Below are 15,046 nucleotides of genomic sequence, written 5' to 3'. Positions count from 1 at the left end.
CATATTTTTCACCAATACTTTCATTTTGTTTTTATTTAACTTGAATCCTGCTACCTGTCCAAACTCAGGTATTTTATCTAACACCCTTGGTATAGTCACCAACGGGTTTTCTACTGTTATTACAAGGTCATCTGCAAATGCTCTTGGATTGTATACTTTGCACCCAACTGTTATACCTTTTATTTCTTCATCAGATGTTATGTTCCTCGCCAGGGTCTGTAACACCAAAATAAACAATAACGGTGACAGGGGACAACCCTGTCTTGTCCCTTTTGTAATTTTAAATTTTTCTGATATTACGTTATTCACTATCATCTTTGCCTGCTGATCTGTATAAATTAGTTAGCCTTTCAAGTCTCCCAAGAGGGCAGAAGCTCAAACAAGTTGCTCACTAGGAGCTCTCTGTGGTGCTGAGACCAGGAGCTTTCCTTGGTGCTGACTTGTTCTGTGGGCTTCTCTGCAAGACCAGAACAAGAGCTCCAGCTCCCTTGCGCTCTGTGCACCTGCCACTCCTCCTCTTTGTCCCTTAAAGCACTTTTCTCTCCCCTTTTCTCAAGATCTTTCTTGCTATTTCTCGCTTTAAGAAGAGAGCTTCCTCAACCATTCTGTCCCAAATTTCCCCTCCCTTCCTTTCAGATAACTTACCTTACCTGTTGTGAGGATGAACATGGGGCTAAAGGACCATGTTTGTTTACCCCTTAGCTCCTGGGATGGAGGGAGGGAGGGAGGGAGGGAGGGAGAGGGGGGCATGTGTGTTAAAAATGCAACAAATAAATAAATGAGAACTGAAACCAGAGCTTCAGTAAGAAGGAGGTGTCTTTTTAAATGATACAACAGGAGGATCAAAGGAGGAATTTCAAAAGGCACTAGACTTGCTGCTTAAACTACAGACAGGTGGTGAGGGACATTCACAAGGCAATGGAGCAAGATTTTAGACAAATCTCCCCCCCCCCCAATTGGTTAGAAGAGAGTCACAAGAGAGAGTGATGAGTCACCTTTTCAGCTCTGCAGAGGCGTGAAGCTGTTTCCAACTGAGAGCAAAACAAGAAGCAGAAAGACTTGTTTCCTTTGGCTCTGAGAAAAACACATGAAATACAGTTTGCTCCCCTTACAAAGGACTCCATTTTTATTTTCTCGAGAGGTGTGAGAAGCTTGTCTCTGCAGAGCATTCTCTTATTTGCTCCGTGACCTTTAAATTATCTGTTGTATTAGGGAGCATGTTTAGACAAGCTAGAGAAACACATCTATCCATCTCACTTTTGATTTCCTTTCTGCAGAGATTATTGCTTGCCCATTTTTAATTTCCACTCAGTGCTGGCTTTTGTTTCATTAGTTCCTGACATGCCCTAGATAGACATATAGATAGATGGATGGAATGTTCAGTTTATATGGCTTCAAAAAACAGTGCTGGCCAACTTGTTGGCTCTGAGCCAAATCTGATTTGCAAAACATGTTAATCTGTTTGTACTGTCAACAACCATACTGAATTTTAATCAAGGTACTGATAACAAGGTGGGCTGCAGTTTTTGCCTGTAAGGAAAATGCTCTTTTTCCCTTTACAAGTTATGAGAGAGGCATAAAAAAGATAAAGGTAAAGGACCCCTGAATGGTTAAGTCCAGTCAAAGACGACTATGGGGTGTGGCGCTCATCTGGCTTTCAGGCTGAGGGAGCCAGCATTTGTCCACAGACAGCTTTGGCATGCTAGTAGGTTTTAAGGTTAATCATCAGAAAACGAAAATCTTAATAATTAAAAACAAAAGACTGATGGGCGAATGCAGGGGGGAGGCAGGCAGGAAAAGCCCCCAAGAGCCACACACAAGCTTCGTGCAGCTCTTGCGGGCTTTTCCCCAGGAGGGAGAAGGGACCGCCGCTCCCCGACCTGTTCTGGGGGCTGGGGTCAAGGGAAGCTCGGGCTTCCCCCGCCCCAGCCCTGCGGCTAAAAAGGAGAAGCCTGCAGCTCCTGGAGCGCAGCACGAACTGCCGCTGCGCTCCGGGGGCTTCAGGCAGCTATCCGCAAGCCTTCGGAGAGCAGCGGGAGTTCTCGCTGTGCTCCGAAGGCTTGCGGATAGCCGCCTGAAGCCTGGAGAGCGGTAGGGGTCGGTGCACACCGATCCCTCTTGCTCTCCAGGCTTCGCTTCGCTGGAGAGGCGCTGCACAGTTTTCTCTCTCTGCGCAGCACCCCTTCAGCGAAGCGGGAGGAGAAATGGAAGGGGCTCCGTTTCTCCTGTCACTTCACTGAAGGGGTGCTGAGCAGAGAGGGGGAGAATTCCCCCCCCCCCGTTCTCCCCCTCCTATGGTCCAGTGCGTCCTATAGAGCGAAAAATACGGTACATTGATACAGCAAGTTTCAAAGGTTAATATTCAATTGAAGCCAGAACTCTGTATTTTAGGGTTAATGAATACACAACTGGAAAAGTATTTGGGGAGATTACTCCAATATATAACCACAGCGGTGAGATTGTTATATGCACAAAGATGGAAAGATTCAGCCCTACCCACTATAGAGGAATGGCTGATAAAACAATAGGACTTGATTGAGATGGCAAAGTTAGAGTAAAAGTCATTTATGACATTTATTAAGGACTGGAAATTTCTTATGGACTTTTTGCGAGAAGGAGAAAATGAACTTATAATATATGGATTTGAAGATTGAAAAGATAGTGGCTTGCAGAAGATAAAATGGTTGGATCTTAATGAGTGAATACTATATTTGGCTGCAGGACAGAGAATTGCAAGTCCTTTTATTTTTCTTTATTTTTCTTTGGAGAGCATGTGGAGCAACCCATATATTTATTAGACATGATGTCTAAGATATTTGGTCATTTTAGATAACCCTGGTCTTGTGAGACAGTGGAAAACGGGAAGAAAGCAAAACCAAATAGGACAACAGAAGCAAACAAAGAGGAATCACCACAGGCAAATCCTGGGTAATGCAAAGATACAAGGAAGCGATATCACAACTTCTGTAAAACCCACCTGCCATTTTGTGGCATCAGTGGAAATAATGGGGACTGGTTGGGGAAGTTCAAAAGATGGCTAAGTTGTGCCTGCAATTAGAGGATGATGGAATATGTAACGCAAAGGAAAGCTAACTGATAATCAGGACACACAAGAATTAATTTTGTGTTGAGAATATGAATCATTTTGTCCTGGATGGTAAAATCAACAACCCCACAAACAGGGTGAAAACTCCAATTACACACAGCTGCAGTACTGAGAGAGCTGCCTGGGAGACTGGTTGTGTTAACTGCATATGTAGACTGCAGGCAAAGAGAGAATTTTGTAAAAATCATACCCCAGCCCACATCCAGATCTTGAGAGCTGCAGCAGAGAATAATAAGCCTGAGCAACAGTAGAAATAATAAGAGGAGTGAAGTGAGCCCAGGGAATGCTAAGCAGTTACAGGACTGACATTGCTGTTGTCTGGGTCACTTAGCAACTGGCGAAGCAAGTGATAAAAGTGAAAGATCAGATACTTGGGAGAAAAAAGAAACTGTAGGAATTAAATAGGGGGGAAACCCTTTTGTATTTACTAGGGAGGAGTGGATGTCCCCAGCTCCGTTTCAATATTGTTCTCTGGGCTTGCTCTGGCCCATGTCCCATTCCACCTGTATTCTAATTTACCAGAGAGAAATTCTGGCATTAATTGTGGTACATGGGCAGGTTGCTGCAGTTTTCAGCCCTGCATCATTCTTGTTTTTACAGGTTTGCAGTGTACAGACTTAATCAGACCCTTGTATAAAGGGGGATATTGATGCAATCACATCATTGCATCAGGATACATGCTGTGCATAATCAGCACACACGCGCATTGATTAAACAGCAGCGTGCACAGCCTTGATGGAGGTTTTGATGGGAGTATGTGATTATATCACTGTTCCCTTTTATGTGGCAGCGTCTGGACTGATGCACGTATCCTGTGCATTAGTAACCAGCAAGTGAAGGGCCTGCCTAACTGGATTGCATACCACCTGAACAAAGTTTCAAGTAAAACATGGAACAGTGGCAGATAGCTGGTGCATTGGTGCTTCTTTCAAAGGAAAGCCATAATGAAATCAGGGGTTTATGGCCAGGGAGTTCCAATCAGTGGAGCAACTCAAAGTTTAGCTGAGGATGCCATTTGGCTATTCTCCTACTTTAGTGGCTAGAGGTGAAAGGCACCAGAGAGAAGAATACAAAAGGCTCCCTGCTGGATCAGGCCAGTGACCCATCTAGTCCAGCAACCTGGTCTCATAGTGTTGAGACAATCAGGACATGAATGCAACAGCATATTTGCAATTGCTAGCAACCCCCTGCAACGAAGGAATCTCAACTAAAACATCCATGACAGATGGCCATCCAACCTCTGCTTAAAAACCTCCAAGGAAGGAGAGTCCACCACCTTCCAAGGGAGTCCTTTCCACTGTCAAACTTGAGAGCTCTGGCATCTACTGGAGCTAAACCAATAAAGGCCCTTAACTTGCATTGGATCTTGCCTATTTTGTATCTCCTATTGTGAGGTTGCACCACTGCCACTCGCCCTCAGATGTTGTTGGACTTTTATGATCAGGGATGATGAGAGTCGGAGTCTCAATAGCATCTAGAGTCATTAAATAGATACTAAGTAGGCCCCTACTTAGGCCACCTTGAATGGCCATCTTTCAGGGATTTTTAAATCATGATTCCTGCACTGTAGGGGCTTGGACTAGATGACCCTTTGGGTCCCTCCCAACCCTACAATTCTGTGTTTCTATTTCCCCCAGCAGTTTGGGGGAGCGGAATTGCAAAAGTCCATCTCCAGCTCACCCTTCACTACACCATGACCAACACAGTAGAACCCTTTCCAGCAGAACAAGGTGAAACTGAGTGGCAGTGGCATTTGATCTTGCCATTTTCCTCAAATTGCCATTCAGGCATGGATGAGCTTAGGGTTGCTCTGGGTGTTTGTAATTCTCGTGCTGTACCTTCCTTTTTTCCGCAGGCTGGAGAGCATGTTTGGAAACTGTGTCAGGTTGCGTTTCTCTCCAGTGCTGTAAAGTACATCTATATTACAGCCCTTGGGCAACATCTCTTCCTACCTGAAAAATGTGTCTTCCCTGTTCTCACACAATAGAGTAATTGCATACTGAAGTAGTGGATGAACAGTAATACAGCACTGGGGCTTTTTGCCCCCTTCCTTCCATTAGCCACTTTCCTTTCTGTGAATATGGCAGAGTGACTGCGGGTGGAGGAAGGAGCGTCTATGCACCTGGGTTGTGCTGGGTGCTAATTCAGAAGGTGGGGCTACAGCTCAGGGACAGGACACTTGCCTTGCATGCAGAAGGGGCCGGCGTGATTCTCCAGCATCTCCAGTTAAAGGATCAGGGAACAGGAGAGGTGCAATCTTCTTTCTGCCAGAGGCCCCAAAGAGCTGATGGCAACCAACATGGTCAATACTGGGCTTGGCTGACAAATCATCTCACCTCCTGCAAGGCATCTCATGGTGCTGCTGTGCCAGTGGAATAGTTCTGTTTCGTGGTTCTATGATTGGACTAATGTGTAGAGGCAGTGGTGCACAGCATTGGGAAGTCAGGTCAGCAGTGCAGGACCCCCCCCCCAAAAAAAACCTGGCTATTTCTGCCCTCGCAGACACAGAAGAAAGGGTTCCCAGTGTTGTGACTCCTCATCTTTGGGGGATGCTGCTGAGAATTTGGCTTGGGAAGAGGAACTGCCCTCAAGGCTGGCCTCAGATGCCCCTGCCAATGCAGAAATGCTGGTGCAAGGAGAGCCCATCATATCGGTAACCCTCTGGCCTTCTCTGACTGGTAAACAACATACAGCTTTTGAATTCAGAATCTCAGTTAATAAGTCGTTCAGGTTAGTTCTGGCAGATTCCTGCCCATGTGGAAATTGTTGCCAATGAGACTGACGGCAGATCAGGCTGCTAAGGATATTGGCAGTGGAAGTCAGAAGGAGTAAGCAGCAAAGACAGTGAGAAAGACAGGTCTCTTGAACAACAGGAGGAGAGATTTTCATATTTTCAATCTGCAAGGGCAACTGAAACATGTCAGTCTGTTTAGCATGTTGACCGGACTCTGTGCTCTTCAGAATAGTTTGTTTAAGGTCGGGAGGATTGACACAGAATCTCTGCACTGTTTGTAGGGTGGAGGAAACAGCTGAAAACATAGCATTTAATTAATTAATTAAAACTTTTATGCTGCCTGATTCTAAAAAAGTCCAGTGCTGAAATCACATTTGGGCTCTGCAGCTGTGGTCTTAGAACGAAGGGTCAAGACATTAAGACATTTAGGAATGGCGCCTGAATTAGGTCAAGCAAATAGTGAGGACCCAAAACCTGCGTGATGGATCAGCCAGCTGCAAAAATTAGATGACAGGAACCTGGAAATGTGTGCTTCTGCTGTAACCAACTCATTTCCTAAGAGTAGCTGGCCTCCATAAGATCTGCCAGTAAATTTGTAAAATTTGTTTAGTTGTCACCTGGAGACAAATTTGGAGTAGTTCAACAATATTTCTGTTTGTTAGAAATAGTTATTTCTTGGGGATTGGGAAGTCTCTACTCATCTACTCATTGTCAGCATGAAAGGGAGATTGCACTGCAAGAAATGTCTGTGATTGTACAAGTAGATGTCTCTCTCACACACATTATGAAAGTAAGCACATGAGCCCATATACAGCATCTACAGTAAACAAATGAATGTAGAATATTAAGCAAGTGCTGTAGAGAACCTGGGGGGTTGGCCATTGTCGTCAAATTCACATCATGCATCCAAAGCGCTATGATACCACTTTAAACAATCATGGCTTCCCCAAAGAAACCTGGGGACCATAGTTCGTTAAGGTTGGTAGCAGTTCTTATAGGAGATGCCAATGACCCACCCCCAGAGCTATAATCCTGGGGTGTTTAACAGTCAGTTTCTTTTACCAAGAAACTCTGAGAGTTGTAGCTCTGGGAGAGGAATAGGGGTCTCCTAACAAGGCGGAGGACAGGGGGAGAGTATGTTATTGCGGCCCCCTCCTTTTGCACTGTTGGGGAGGAAGAAGATGAACAAGGGAAGTTTGTGGATCTCTGGATTGCCAAGTCTTTCTGTGGGTAATTAACAGGTCACTCTCCATCTCTTTTCTCCAGATCACCTTTTTCATGCTCTTGTCGGCCGTCTGTGTGATGCTCAACTTGGCAGGTTCCATCCTCTCCTGCCAGAATGCTCAGCTGGTCAATTCCTTGGAAGGATGTCAATTGGTGAGTAATGAAAAAACATATTATATTTTCTCTTGAAACAAATACTGATTTGAAAACCTATAAAATAAAAATTACAGGAAGAAACTGAGATTTTTAAAATAAAACTGCAAAGCTTGGTGGTCATTTATTGGGAGTGATTGTCAAAACTTAAAGGTGAGCTCCTCCCAAGGAGGAGTATAGCATCTAGATCAAGGGAAGTAATAGTGCCACTGTATTTTGCTCTGGTCAGACCTCACCTGGAGTACTGTGTCCAGTTCTGAGCACCACAATTCAAGAAGGACACTGACAAACTGGAACGTGTCCAGAGGAGGGCAACCAAAATGGTCAAAGGCCTGGAAACGATGCCTTATGAGGAACGGCTAAGGGAGCTGGGCATGTTTAGCCTGGAGAAGAGGAGGTTAAGGGGTGATATGATAGCCATGTTCAAATATATAAAAGGATGTCACATAGAGGAGGGAGAAAGGTTGTTTTCTGCTGCTCCAGAGAAGCGGACACGGAGCAATGGATCCAAACTACAAGAAAGAAGATTCCACGTAACATTAGGAAGAACTTCTGGACAGTAATAGCTGTTCGCCAGTGGAATTTGCTGCCAAGGAGTGTGGTGAAGTCTCCTACTTTGGAGGTCTTTAAGCAGAGGCTTGACAACCATATGTCAGGAGTGCTCTGATGGTGTTTCCTGCTTGGCAGGGGGTTGGACTCGATGGCCCTTGTGGTCTCTTCCAACTCTATGATTCTATGATTCTATGAAAACTTAAAGGTGAGCTCCTCCCAAGGGTCTATTACCATGCCATCACAGACCTTTCATAACAGCTACCTGGGTTGCTTCTAAGGAGAATATCCATGCAAGGATGGCTGTTGGTGGACTGAGGAGATTCTATTCATTCAGTGCAATTCTGCAGCCACCCAATGCATACAAAAATTTCACAGTCTTTCCTCTCTCAGAATGACACACAAAAATGTAGGGAAATTTGTATGAATTTTGAAGGATGGTTGTGCTTTGATCTGCATATTATTTCTCAGAGAGGCAAATTAGGCATGTTCATATTTGAATGTGAACTGAAGCAAATCAGGCAAACTTTAAGACAACTGATCCAATAAATTCCAAAACTTGATAATAGAGAAAGGACACCAAGGAATAGCCAGTGACCCCAGATAGGCAACAAGGATGGAGAATCATAGCACTGGAAAGAACCTTGAAAGTCTAGAGCATCCAGTGACCCTTCAGATATTGTGGCCTACAACTCCCATCATCCCTGACCATTGGCCACGCTGACTGGGTCTGATGGGAGCTGGAGTCCAATAACAGCTGGAGGCCATGTTGGCTTCTGCTGATCTAGTGCAGGATCTGCAATGCTGGGGTCGGCTAGTACAGCATCCTTGAAAGACGGCTAGCCAGCTTTCCTTCCATTGTCAAGCGGTTCTTTCTTTATTGAAGTCTTGTCAAGTGTATAGGTGAAATCTGCTCCCTTGTACTTCCCATGCATTACTTGCCCTCTGGAGCAAAAGGGAACTGCTGTGCTCCAACTTGTATGCAGCAACCCTTCAGATATTTGGAGAGAGCTATCGTCTCTTTCTTGGACCTTCTCTTCTCCACGCTTAAGGCACCCAACTCTTCTGAGTGTTCTTCATAGGACTTGGTTTCCAGGTGGGGATGAGAGCTGAATTTCATGTACTGATGTGAACTCTGCAGTATGCTATGACTGCAGGCTTTTGGTAGTTCAGATTTCTGTATAGTCCAGTTTTCAAATTTAATTTCTTATTGTGGGGAGGGGAGACCAGGGAAGCTACATATTTATAATTCCAGTGGCAAATGAGACACCCAGCCGTGGGTGAAAACATGCAGATGCTTAAAGAGATGTTGCAAACATGATTGCAGTTTAATCAGGGGTCTGCTTGGTCTTTAAATTTAATGAGATGTATAAATTGGTAGGATGAAGCCGTCGGAAGTGCAATCCAGCGGGGGGAAATCTGAAGAGGAAATAATGCTGATGAAATTGCAAAATAAATCAAGACAATTGCGTTACGGCTTCTTTTCTGAACACAGAGTGGTAAAAATTAGCTTTGGAGGGCAGTTTTATTGATTCTGATTCAACAATGGCAACCCAAAACACAATTAATGCCTTCTTATAGTTGCAAATGGGAAATCAGGGATATTAAACTCTAGGAAATATTAGTTGCTTTGCACTATAAAATCTGGTTATCCCTTTTCCATTTCCCTCTATTTATAATTTTAATTAAAAGAGGACCCCCTTACAGCATTTCCTCTCTTGCATCTGTCTGCTTGCTTTTTATGCCAACAGGCATATTTGTTCTCCTGGAGACTTGTGTTTCCCATTAAGATGCACAGCATTCACTCAGGGGAATCAGGTCTGTGTTTATTTAAGACAATCTAGTAGTGTGAATGCAGCTTTTTAAGATCTAGTAATCCAAACTGAGAGATAGAAGGGCTACCTAATACTTTTCTCCACATTTTGCATTTCAGTTGGACGATTTTGTTACTCTTGTTCATGCAGCTGTTCTTAAAAGGATTCAAAAGATAAATGGCAATGGTTTTTCCTGTTCCTAGACTGGCATGTGTAACAGAGACTTGGTTGGATGAAGCAGATGGGCCTGTTCTTGCCGCTGCTTGTCCACCAGGTTTCTCTTACGCACAGCAACCCAGGTCATGTGGGCGGGGGGGGGGTACAGTGATTTTTAGGAAGTCATTAGCTTGCACCAGGCATCCTATTAGGAAGACCCAGTTTTCTGAGTGCATGTCCTGGAAGTTGGGCAATACGGGCAGTACAAGATTCCCTTTGGTGTACTTACATCCCCACTGCACCAAGGGTTCCCTACCTGAGCTGCTTCAGGTCGTGGCGGATTATTTTAACATCCATGCCGACACAACTTTACAAAGGGGCCACTCGGGACTTTGTGGAAAGCATGGCTTCCATGGAGCTGTCCCTGAATAAGTTTGACCCAACTCATAGTCATGGACATGCCTTAGACCTGGTGTTCACCTCTATGAATATGGGTGATCTGACACTAAGTAAAAGTGAAAGAAAAGAAGTGCCATGGTCAGATCACTTCCTGGTGCAACTGGACTTCTCTGTGTCCCTTCCCCTCTGCAGGGAGGTGGGACCAATTCGGATGGTCTGCCCCCGCCACTTAATGGATCCAAATGGTTTCCAGAGAGTGGTAGGGGATGTTTTATCCCATGTTGATGGCCTTTCAGCTGATTCCCTGGTGGCCCGCTGGAATGCGGAGTTAACCAGGGCTATCAACCGTCTGGCTCCAAAGCGCCCTCTCCGATTGCCCTGTGGTTTTCACCGGAGCAGAGGGCGATGAAACAATCGCTGAGATGGCTAGAATACAGGTGGCGGAAAACTCACTCTTAATTGGAACAGACATGGGTTAGAGCTCAGCGTCAAGGCTACCAAGTGGCAATAGCAATGGTGAAGAGGATCTTCTTCACCGCCTCTATTGCATCTTCAGAAAACAGCAGCAGGAGACTCTTTCAGGTGGTTCACAGTTTAATGGAACCACCTTTCCATCGGGGCCTGGTAAGGATCCCAAGATCTCCTGCAATGATTTTGCAAAGTTTTTTTTGCAGATTAAGGCGTTCAGATTCGGAAAGAGATAGACTCCACCGTGGGAGCAGGGCCGGGGCGGGAGAGTGCTAGAGTCTTGTCTAGTCAGGTTGCGTGGGATTAATTCCAATCTTTTACCTCCGAGGATGTGACCAGGCAGACAATCATCTGTCTCCTTGATCCTTGCCCATCCTGGCTCATAAAAGTAAGCCAGGAAGGTCTGGGCAGTGGACTCTGTAGGGTGGTGAATGCTTCCCTCTGTGAGGGAGCCTTCCCAGGTCCACTGAAAGAGGCGGTTATTAAACCATTTTTTTAAAAAAACATCTTTGGAATCGTCCAAAATGGCCAACTATCACCCAGTCTCAAATCTTCCATTCTTGGGCAAGGTGATTGAGCAGGTGGTTGCTGAACAAGTCCAGGCACGCCTGGAGGATGCAGACCATTAGGATCCCTTCCAGTTGGGATTCAGGCCTCATCATGGGACTGAAACTGCCTTGGTCAAGCTGGTCGGTGATCTTGGGCAGGCTAGGGACAAAGGGTGTAAACAGTTTCCTAGTTCTGCTAGTTCTGCTGGATCTCTCAGCGGCCTTTGATACAATCGACCATAACATCCTTCTGGACCGTCTAGAGGGGCTGGGAGCTGGGGGCACTGTTATACAGTGGTTCCGCTCCTTCTTCCTGGGCCGTGTCCAGAAGGTGGGGGGGATGAGTGTTCAGACCCCGGGCTCTCACTTGTGGGGTGCCTTAGGGTTCCCTCCTCTCCCCCATGCTTTTTAACATCTACACGAAGCCACTGAGAGATATCTTCAGGGGGTTTGGGCTGGGTGTTCATCAGTATGTGGATGATACCCAGCTCTACCTCTCTTTTTAATCAGAACCAATGAAGGTCCTGTGTGAGTATCTGGAGATGGTTGGAGGATGGCTAACAGATCGAGGTTGGATCCTGAGAAGACAGAAGTACTGTTTTTGAGGGACAGGGGGTGGGCAAGGGTGGAGGACTCCCTGGTCCTGAATGGGGTAACTGTGCCCCTGAAGGACCAGGAGTGCAGACTGGGAGTCATTTTGTCTCGCCAGAGTGGTGCATGCTCTGGTTATCTCCTGCTTGGACTACTGCAATGTGCTCTGTGTGGGGCTACCTTTGAAACTGACCCAGAAACTACAACTAATCCAGAATGCATCAACTAGACTGGTGACTAGGAGTGGCCACCAAGACAATATAACACTGGTCCTGAAAGGCCTACATTGGCTCCCAGTATGTTTCCGAGCACAATTCAAAGTGTTGCTGCTGATCTTTAAAGCCCTAAGCATCCTCGGCCCAGTATACCTGAAGGAGCATCTTTACCCCCATTGTTCAACCCGGACACTGGGGTCCACCTCCGAGGGCCTTCTGGCGGTTCTCTCACTGTGAGGTTACAGGGAACCAGGCAGAGGGCCTTCTCGGTAGTGGCCCTCGCCCTATGGAACACCCTCCCATCAGATGTCAAGGAAATAATAATCAAAGATCTAACTTTTATAAGACATCTGAAGGCAGCCCTGTTTATGAAAGTTTTTAATGTTTGATGTTTTATTGTGCTTTTAATTCTGTTGGGAGCCACCCAGAGTGGCTGGGGAAACCCAGCCAGATGGGCAGGGTATAAATAAAAATACGGTATAAATAATAAATTGTTGTTGTTGTTACTTTATGAACACATATTCCTGTATGTGACTACAGCAATTATAATACAAGCATCCCCCCACTTAGATCGGGGTTACGTTCCAGGCCCCCATGCATACTTGAAATTGCATAAAGTGGGGAGCACCCTCTAAAATGAGTAAAAAAATGAGTAAAAAAAGAAAGAAAAGGAATCAAAATCCTAAGAAAGAAAGGAATAAAAATATCCTAACCAGAAAAAAAAACGCAGGGCTAGGGTAGCATCCTGGGGGAAGCCCTCCCTGGTCCAGGGCTCGTCTGTGGGCGCTGCCATTTTCACCCTCCTCTGAGTTTGCCCATCAAAACAAAAAACAAAATATGGTCTTTTACAATTAAGGGGAAGGACCAAGCCAAGCCAAGCAAACTTGATGCAGCTGCGGTTGCCGTCTTGCAGAGCGGCAAGGCCAGGGACTGCTTCTCTCTCTCTCTCTCTCTCTCTCTCTCTCTCTCTCTCTCTCTCTCTCTCCTGCTCACAGCTCCGGCTCTCCGATGGCAGGGGGAGGTTGCTAGGGGGTGACACTTGACCAGGCTTTGGAGGAGCACCCTAAATGTTGGCTCCGGCAGGGCTGCAAGCTACTGTGGCTGCTGGAGCTGGTGACTTTGGAGCAGGTCTGTTGGTTAGCTGGCAAGTAGTTAGCCTTGCCCCAGGTGCAAAAGAGCCGGGCACCACTCCTGGATGTTGGAGTAGGGGGCCCGTTGGCGTGCTCTAGCAGGCTCTTCTTGTGTTCTGGGGTCTTCTGCATGCCAGGCATTTACCCAGCCCCTGAGCTAGGGATGGTCCTCATAAGCTGCTGTCTGGGACTCTGGAGACTGAACTGGGAACTACCTGAGGCTGGGAGCCTGTTCCGTTCAGGTACAGAAAGAAATCAAAGTGCACAACGCCAGCCATCAGGCCTCGGGAATATTATGGGCCTGGTCCTATTCCTTTGCCTGCCTACTATGTTGGACTCCCCTCCCATCACCCCTGACCATTGGCAATGCAGCAGGGAAGGGTGTGCTAACACCCCAGAGGACAAGATCACACTTCAAAACGACCTTGACAGATTAGAGAACTGGGCCAAAACAAACAAGATGAATTTTAACAGGGAGAAATGTAAAGTAGTGCACTTGGGCAAAAAAAAATATGAGAGGCACAAATACAAGATGGGGGACACCTGTCTTGAGAGCAGTACATGTGAAAAGGATCTAGGAGTCTTGGTTGACCACAAACTTGACATGAGCCAACAGTGTGACGCGGCAGCTAAAGAAGCCAATGCAATTCTGGGCTGCATCAATAGGAGTATAGCATCTAGATCAAGGGAAGTAATAGTGCCACTGTATTCTGCTCTGGTCAGACCTCACCTGGAGTACTGTGTCCAGTTCTGGGCACCACAGTTCAAGAAGGACACTGACAAACTGGAACGTGTCCAGAGGAGGGCAACCAAAATGGTCAAAGGCCTGGAAACGCTGCCTTATGAGGAACGGCTAAGGGAGCTGGGCATGTTTAGCCTGGAGAAGAGGAGGTTAAGGGGTGATATGATAGCCATGTTCAAATATATAAAAGGATGTCACATAGAGGAGGGAGAAAGGTTGTTTTCTGCTGCTCCAGAGAAGCGGACACGGAGCAATGGATCCAAACTACAAGAAAGAAGATTCCACGTAACATTAGGAAGAACTTCTGGATAGTAAGAGCTGTACGACAGTGGAATTTGCTGCCAAGGAGTGTGGTGGAGTCTCCTACTTTGGAGGTCTTTAAGCAGAGGCTTGACAACCATATGTCAGGAGTGCTCTGATGGTGTTTCCTGCTTGGCAGGGGGTTGGACTCGATGGCCCTTGTGGTCTCTTCCAACTCTATGATTCTATGATTCTAAGGATGAGAGCTGTAATTGAAAACATCCAGAGGGCTCCAAGTTGGGGAAGGCGCCTTCCTTTGTATAGCAGATAGGTAGATTCACCTTTAAATGCAAACCAAATCTAATTACTCCCCCATCCCTCCCCCACTCTGAATATTGGAATCCTGTGCACACTGAAAATGCTTGAAATGACCCTTGTTCATCTTTTCCCCTCAACCTGCCCCTCACTCTTTGCCCCTGCCTTTCACCTCACCTCCTTTACACTTAAAATATTTCTGTTTCTGCATGTGAATATTCAGTTTTTAAGGAAAGAAATAATTTTTATAAAGTTTTCTTGCCTTTCTAGTCTCATCCAGTATACTTTTCTCCCCCCCCCCTTCTCTGAAATTATTCCTGCCAGCATCCCCCTCTCCTTTCCACTCATTGAGTACCAACGACTCTGATTTATGAGAGACTCTGTAGGGGTGGATGAGCGCTGCTAAATTAATTTGCAAATGAGCTCTAGTTTACTTTATGACTTGTTCAATCTTCAAATTATATTTTTCTTTCCCTTTATTCTGTGAAGGATGGACAACTTAATATTCTTTTTTAAAAAAATATTTATTACTTTTCCAACAATTTAAACACAACAAAACAAAACAAAACAAAACAAAACAAAAAAGACAATACAAAAACACTACATAACACTAACACATTAAACTAAGAAAACAAAACAAAAACCGTTTAAAACACATCAAA

The 15,046-nt window shown here is 45.6% G+C and overlaps 1 protein-coding gene across 2 annotated transcripts in view; it reads left to right on the top strand.

Annotated features, from left to right (window-relative positions):
• Window positions 1-15,046, top strand: part of ENTREP2 (endosomal transmembrane epsin interactor 2) — a 190,445-nt gene that overhangs the window by 130,871 nt on the left and 44,528 nt on the right. For both annotated transcript variants that reach the window (XM_083475764.1, XM_083475763.1), the window contains exon 3: window positions 7,107-7,217. In XM_083475764.1, the coding sequence (XP_083331890.1) occupies window positions 7,107-7,217 (111 nt within the window). The remainder of the gene's footprint in view (window positions 1-7,106; window positions 7,218-15,046) is intronic.

Source organism: Podarcis liolepis, assembly GCF_965112155.1.
Source record: "Podarcis liolepis genome assembly, chromosome: 14".
In the NCBI taxonomy this organism is placed as follows: domain Eukaryota; kingdom Metazoa; phylum Chordata; class Lepidosauria; order Squamata; family Lacertidae; genus Podarcis; species Podarcis liolepis.
The sequence above is the reverse complement of the archived record's forward strand: the minus strand, read 5'-3'. Positions and strand labels throughout refer to the sequence as shown.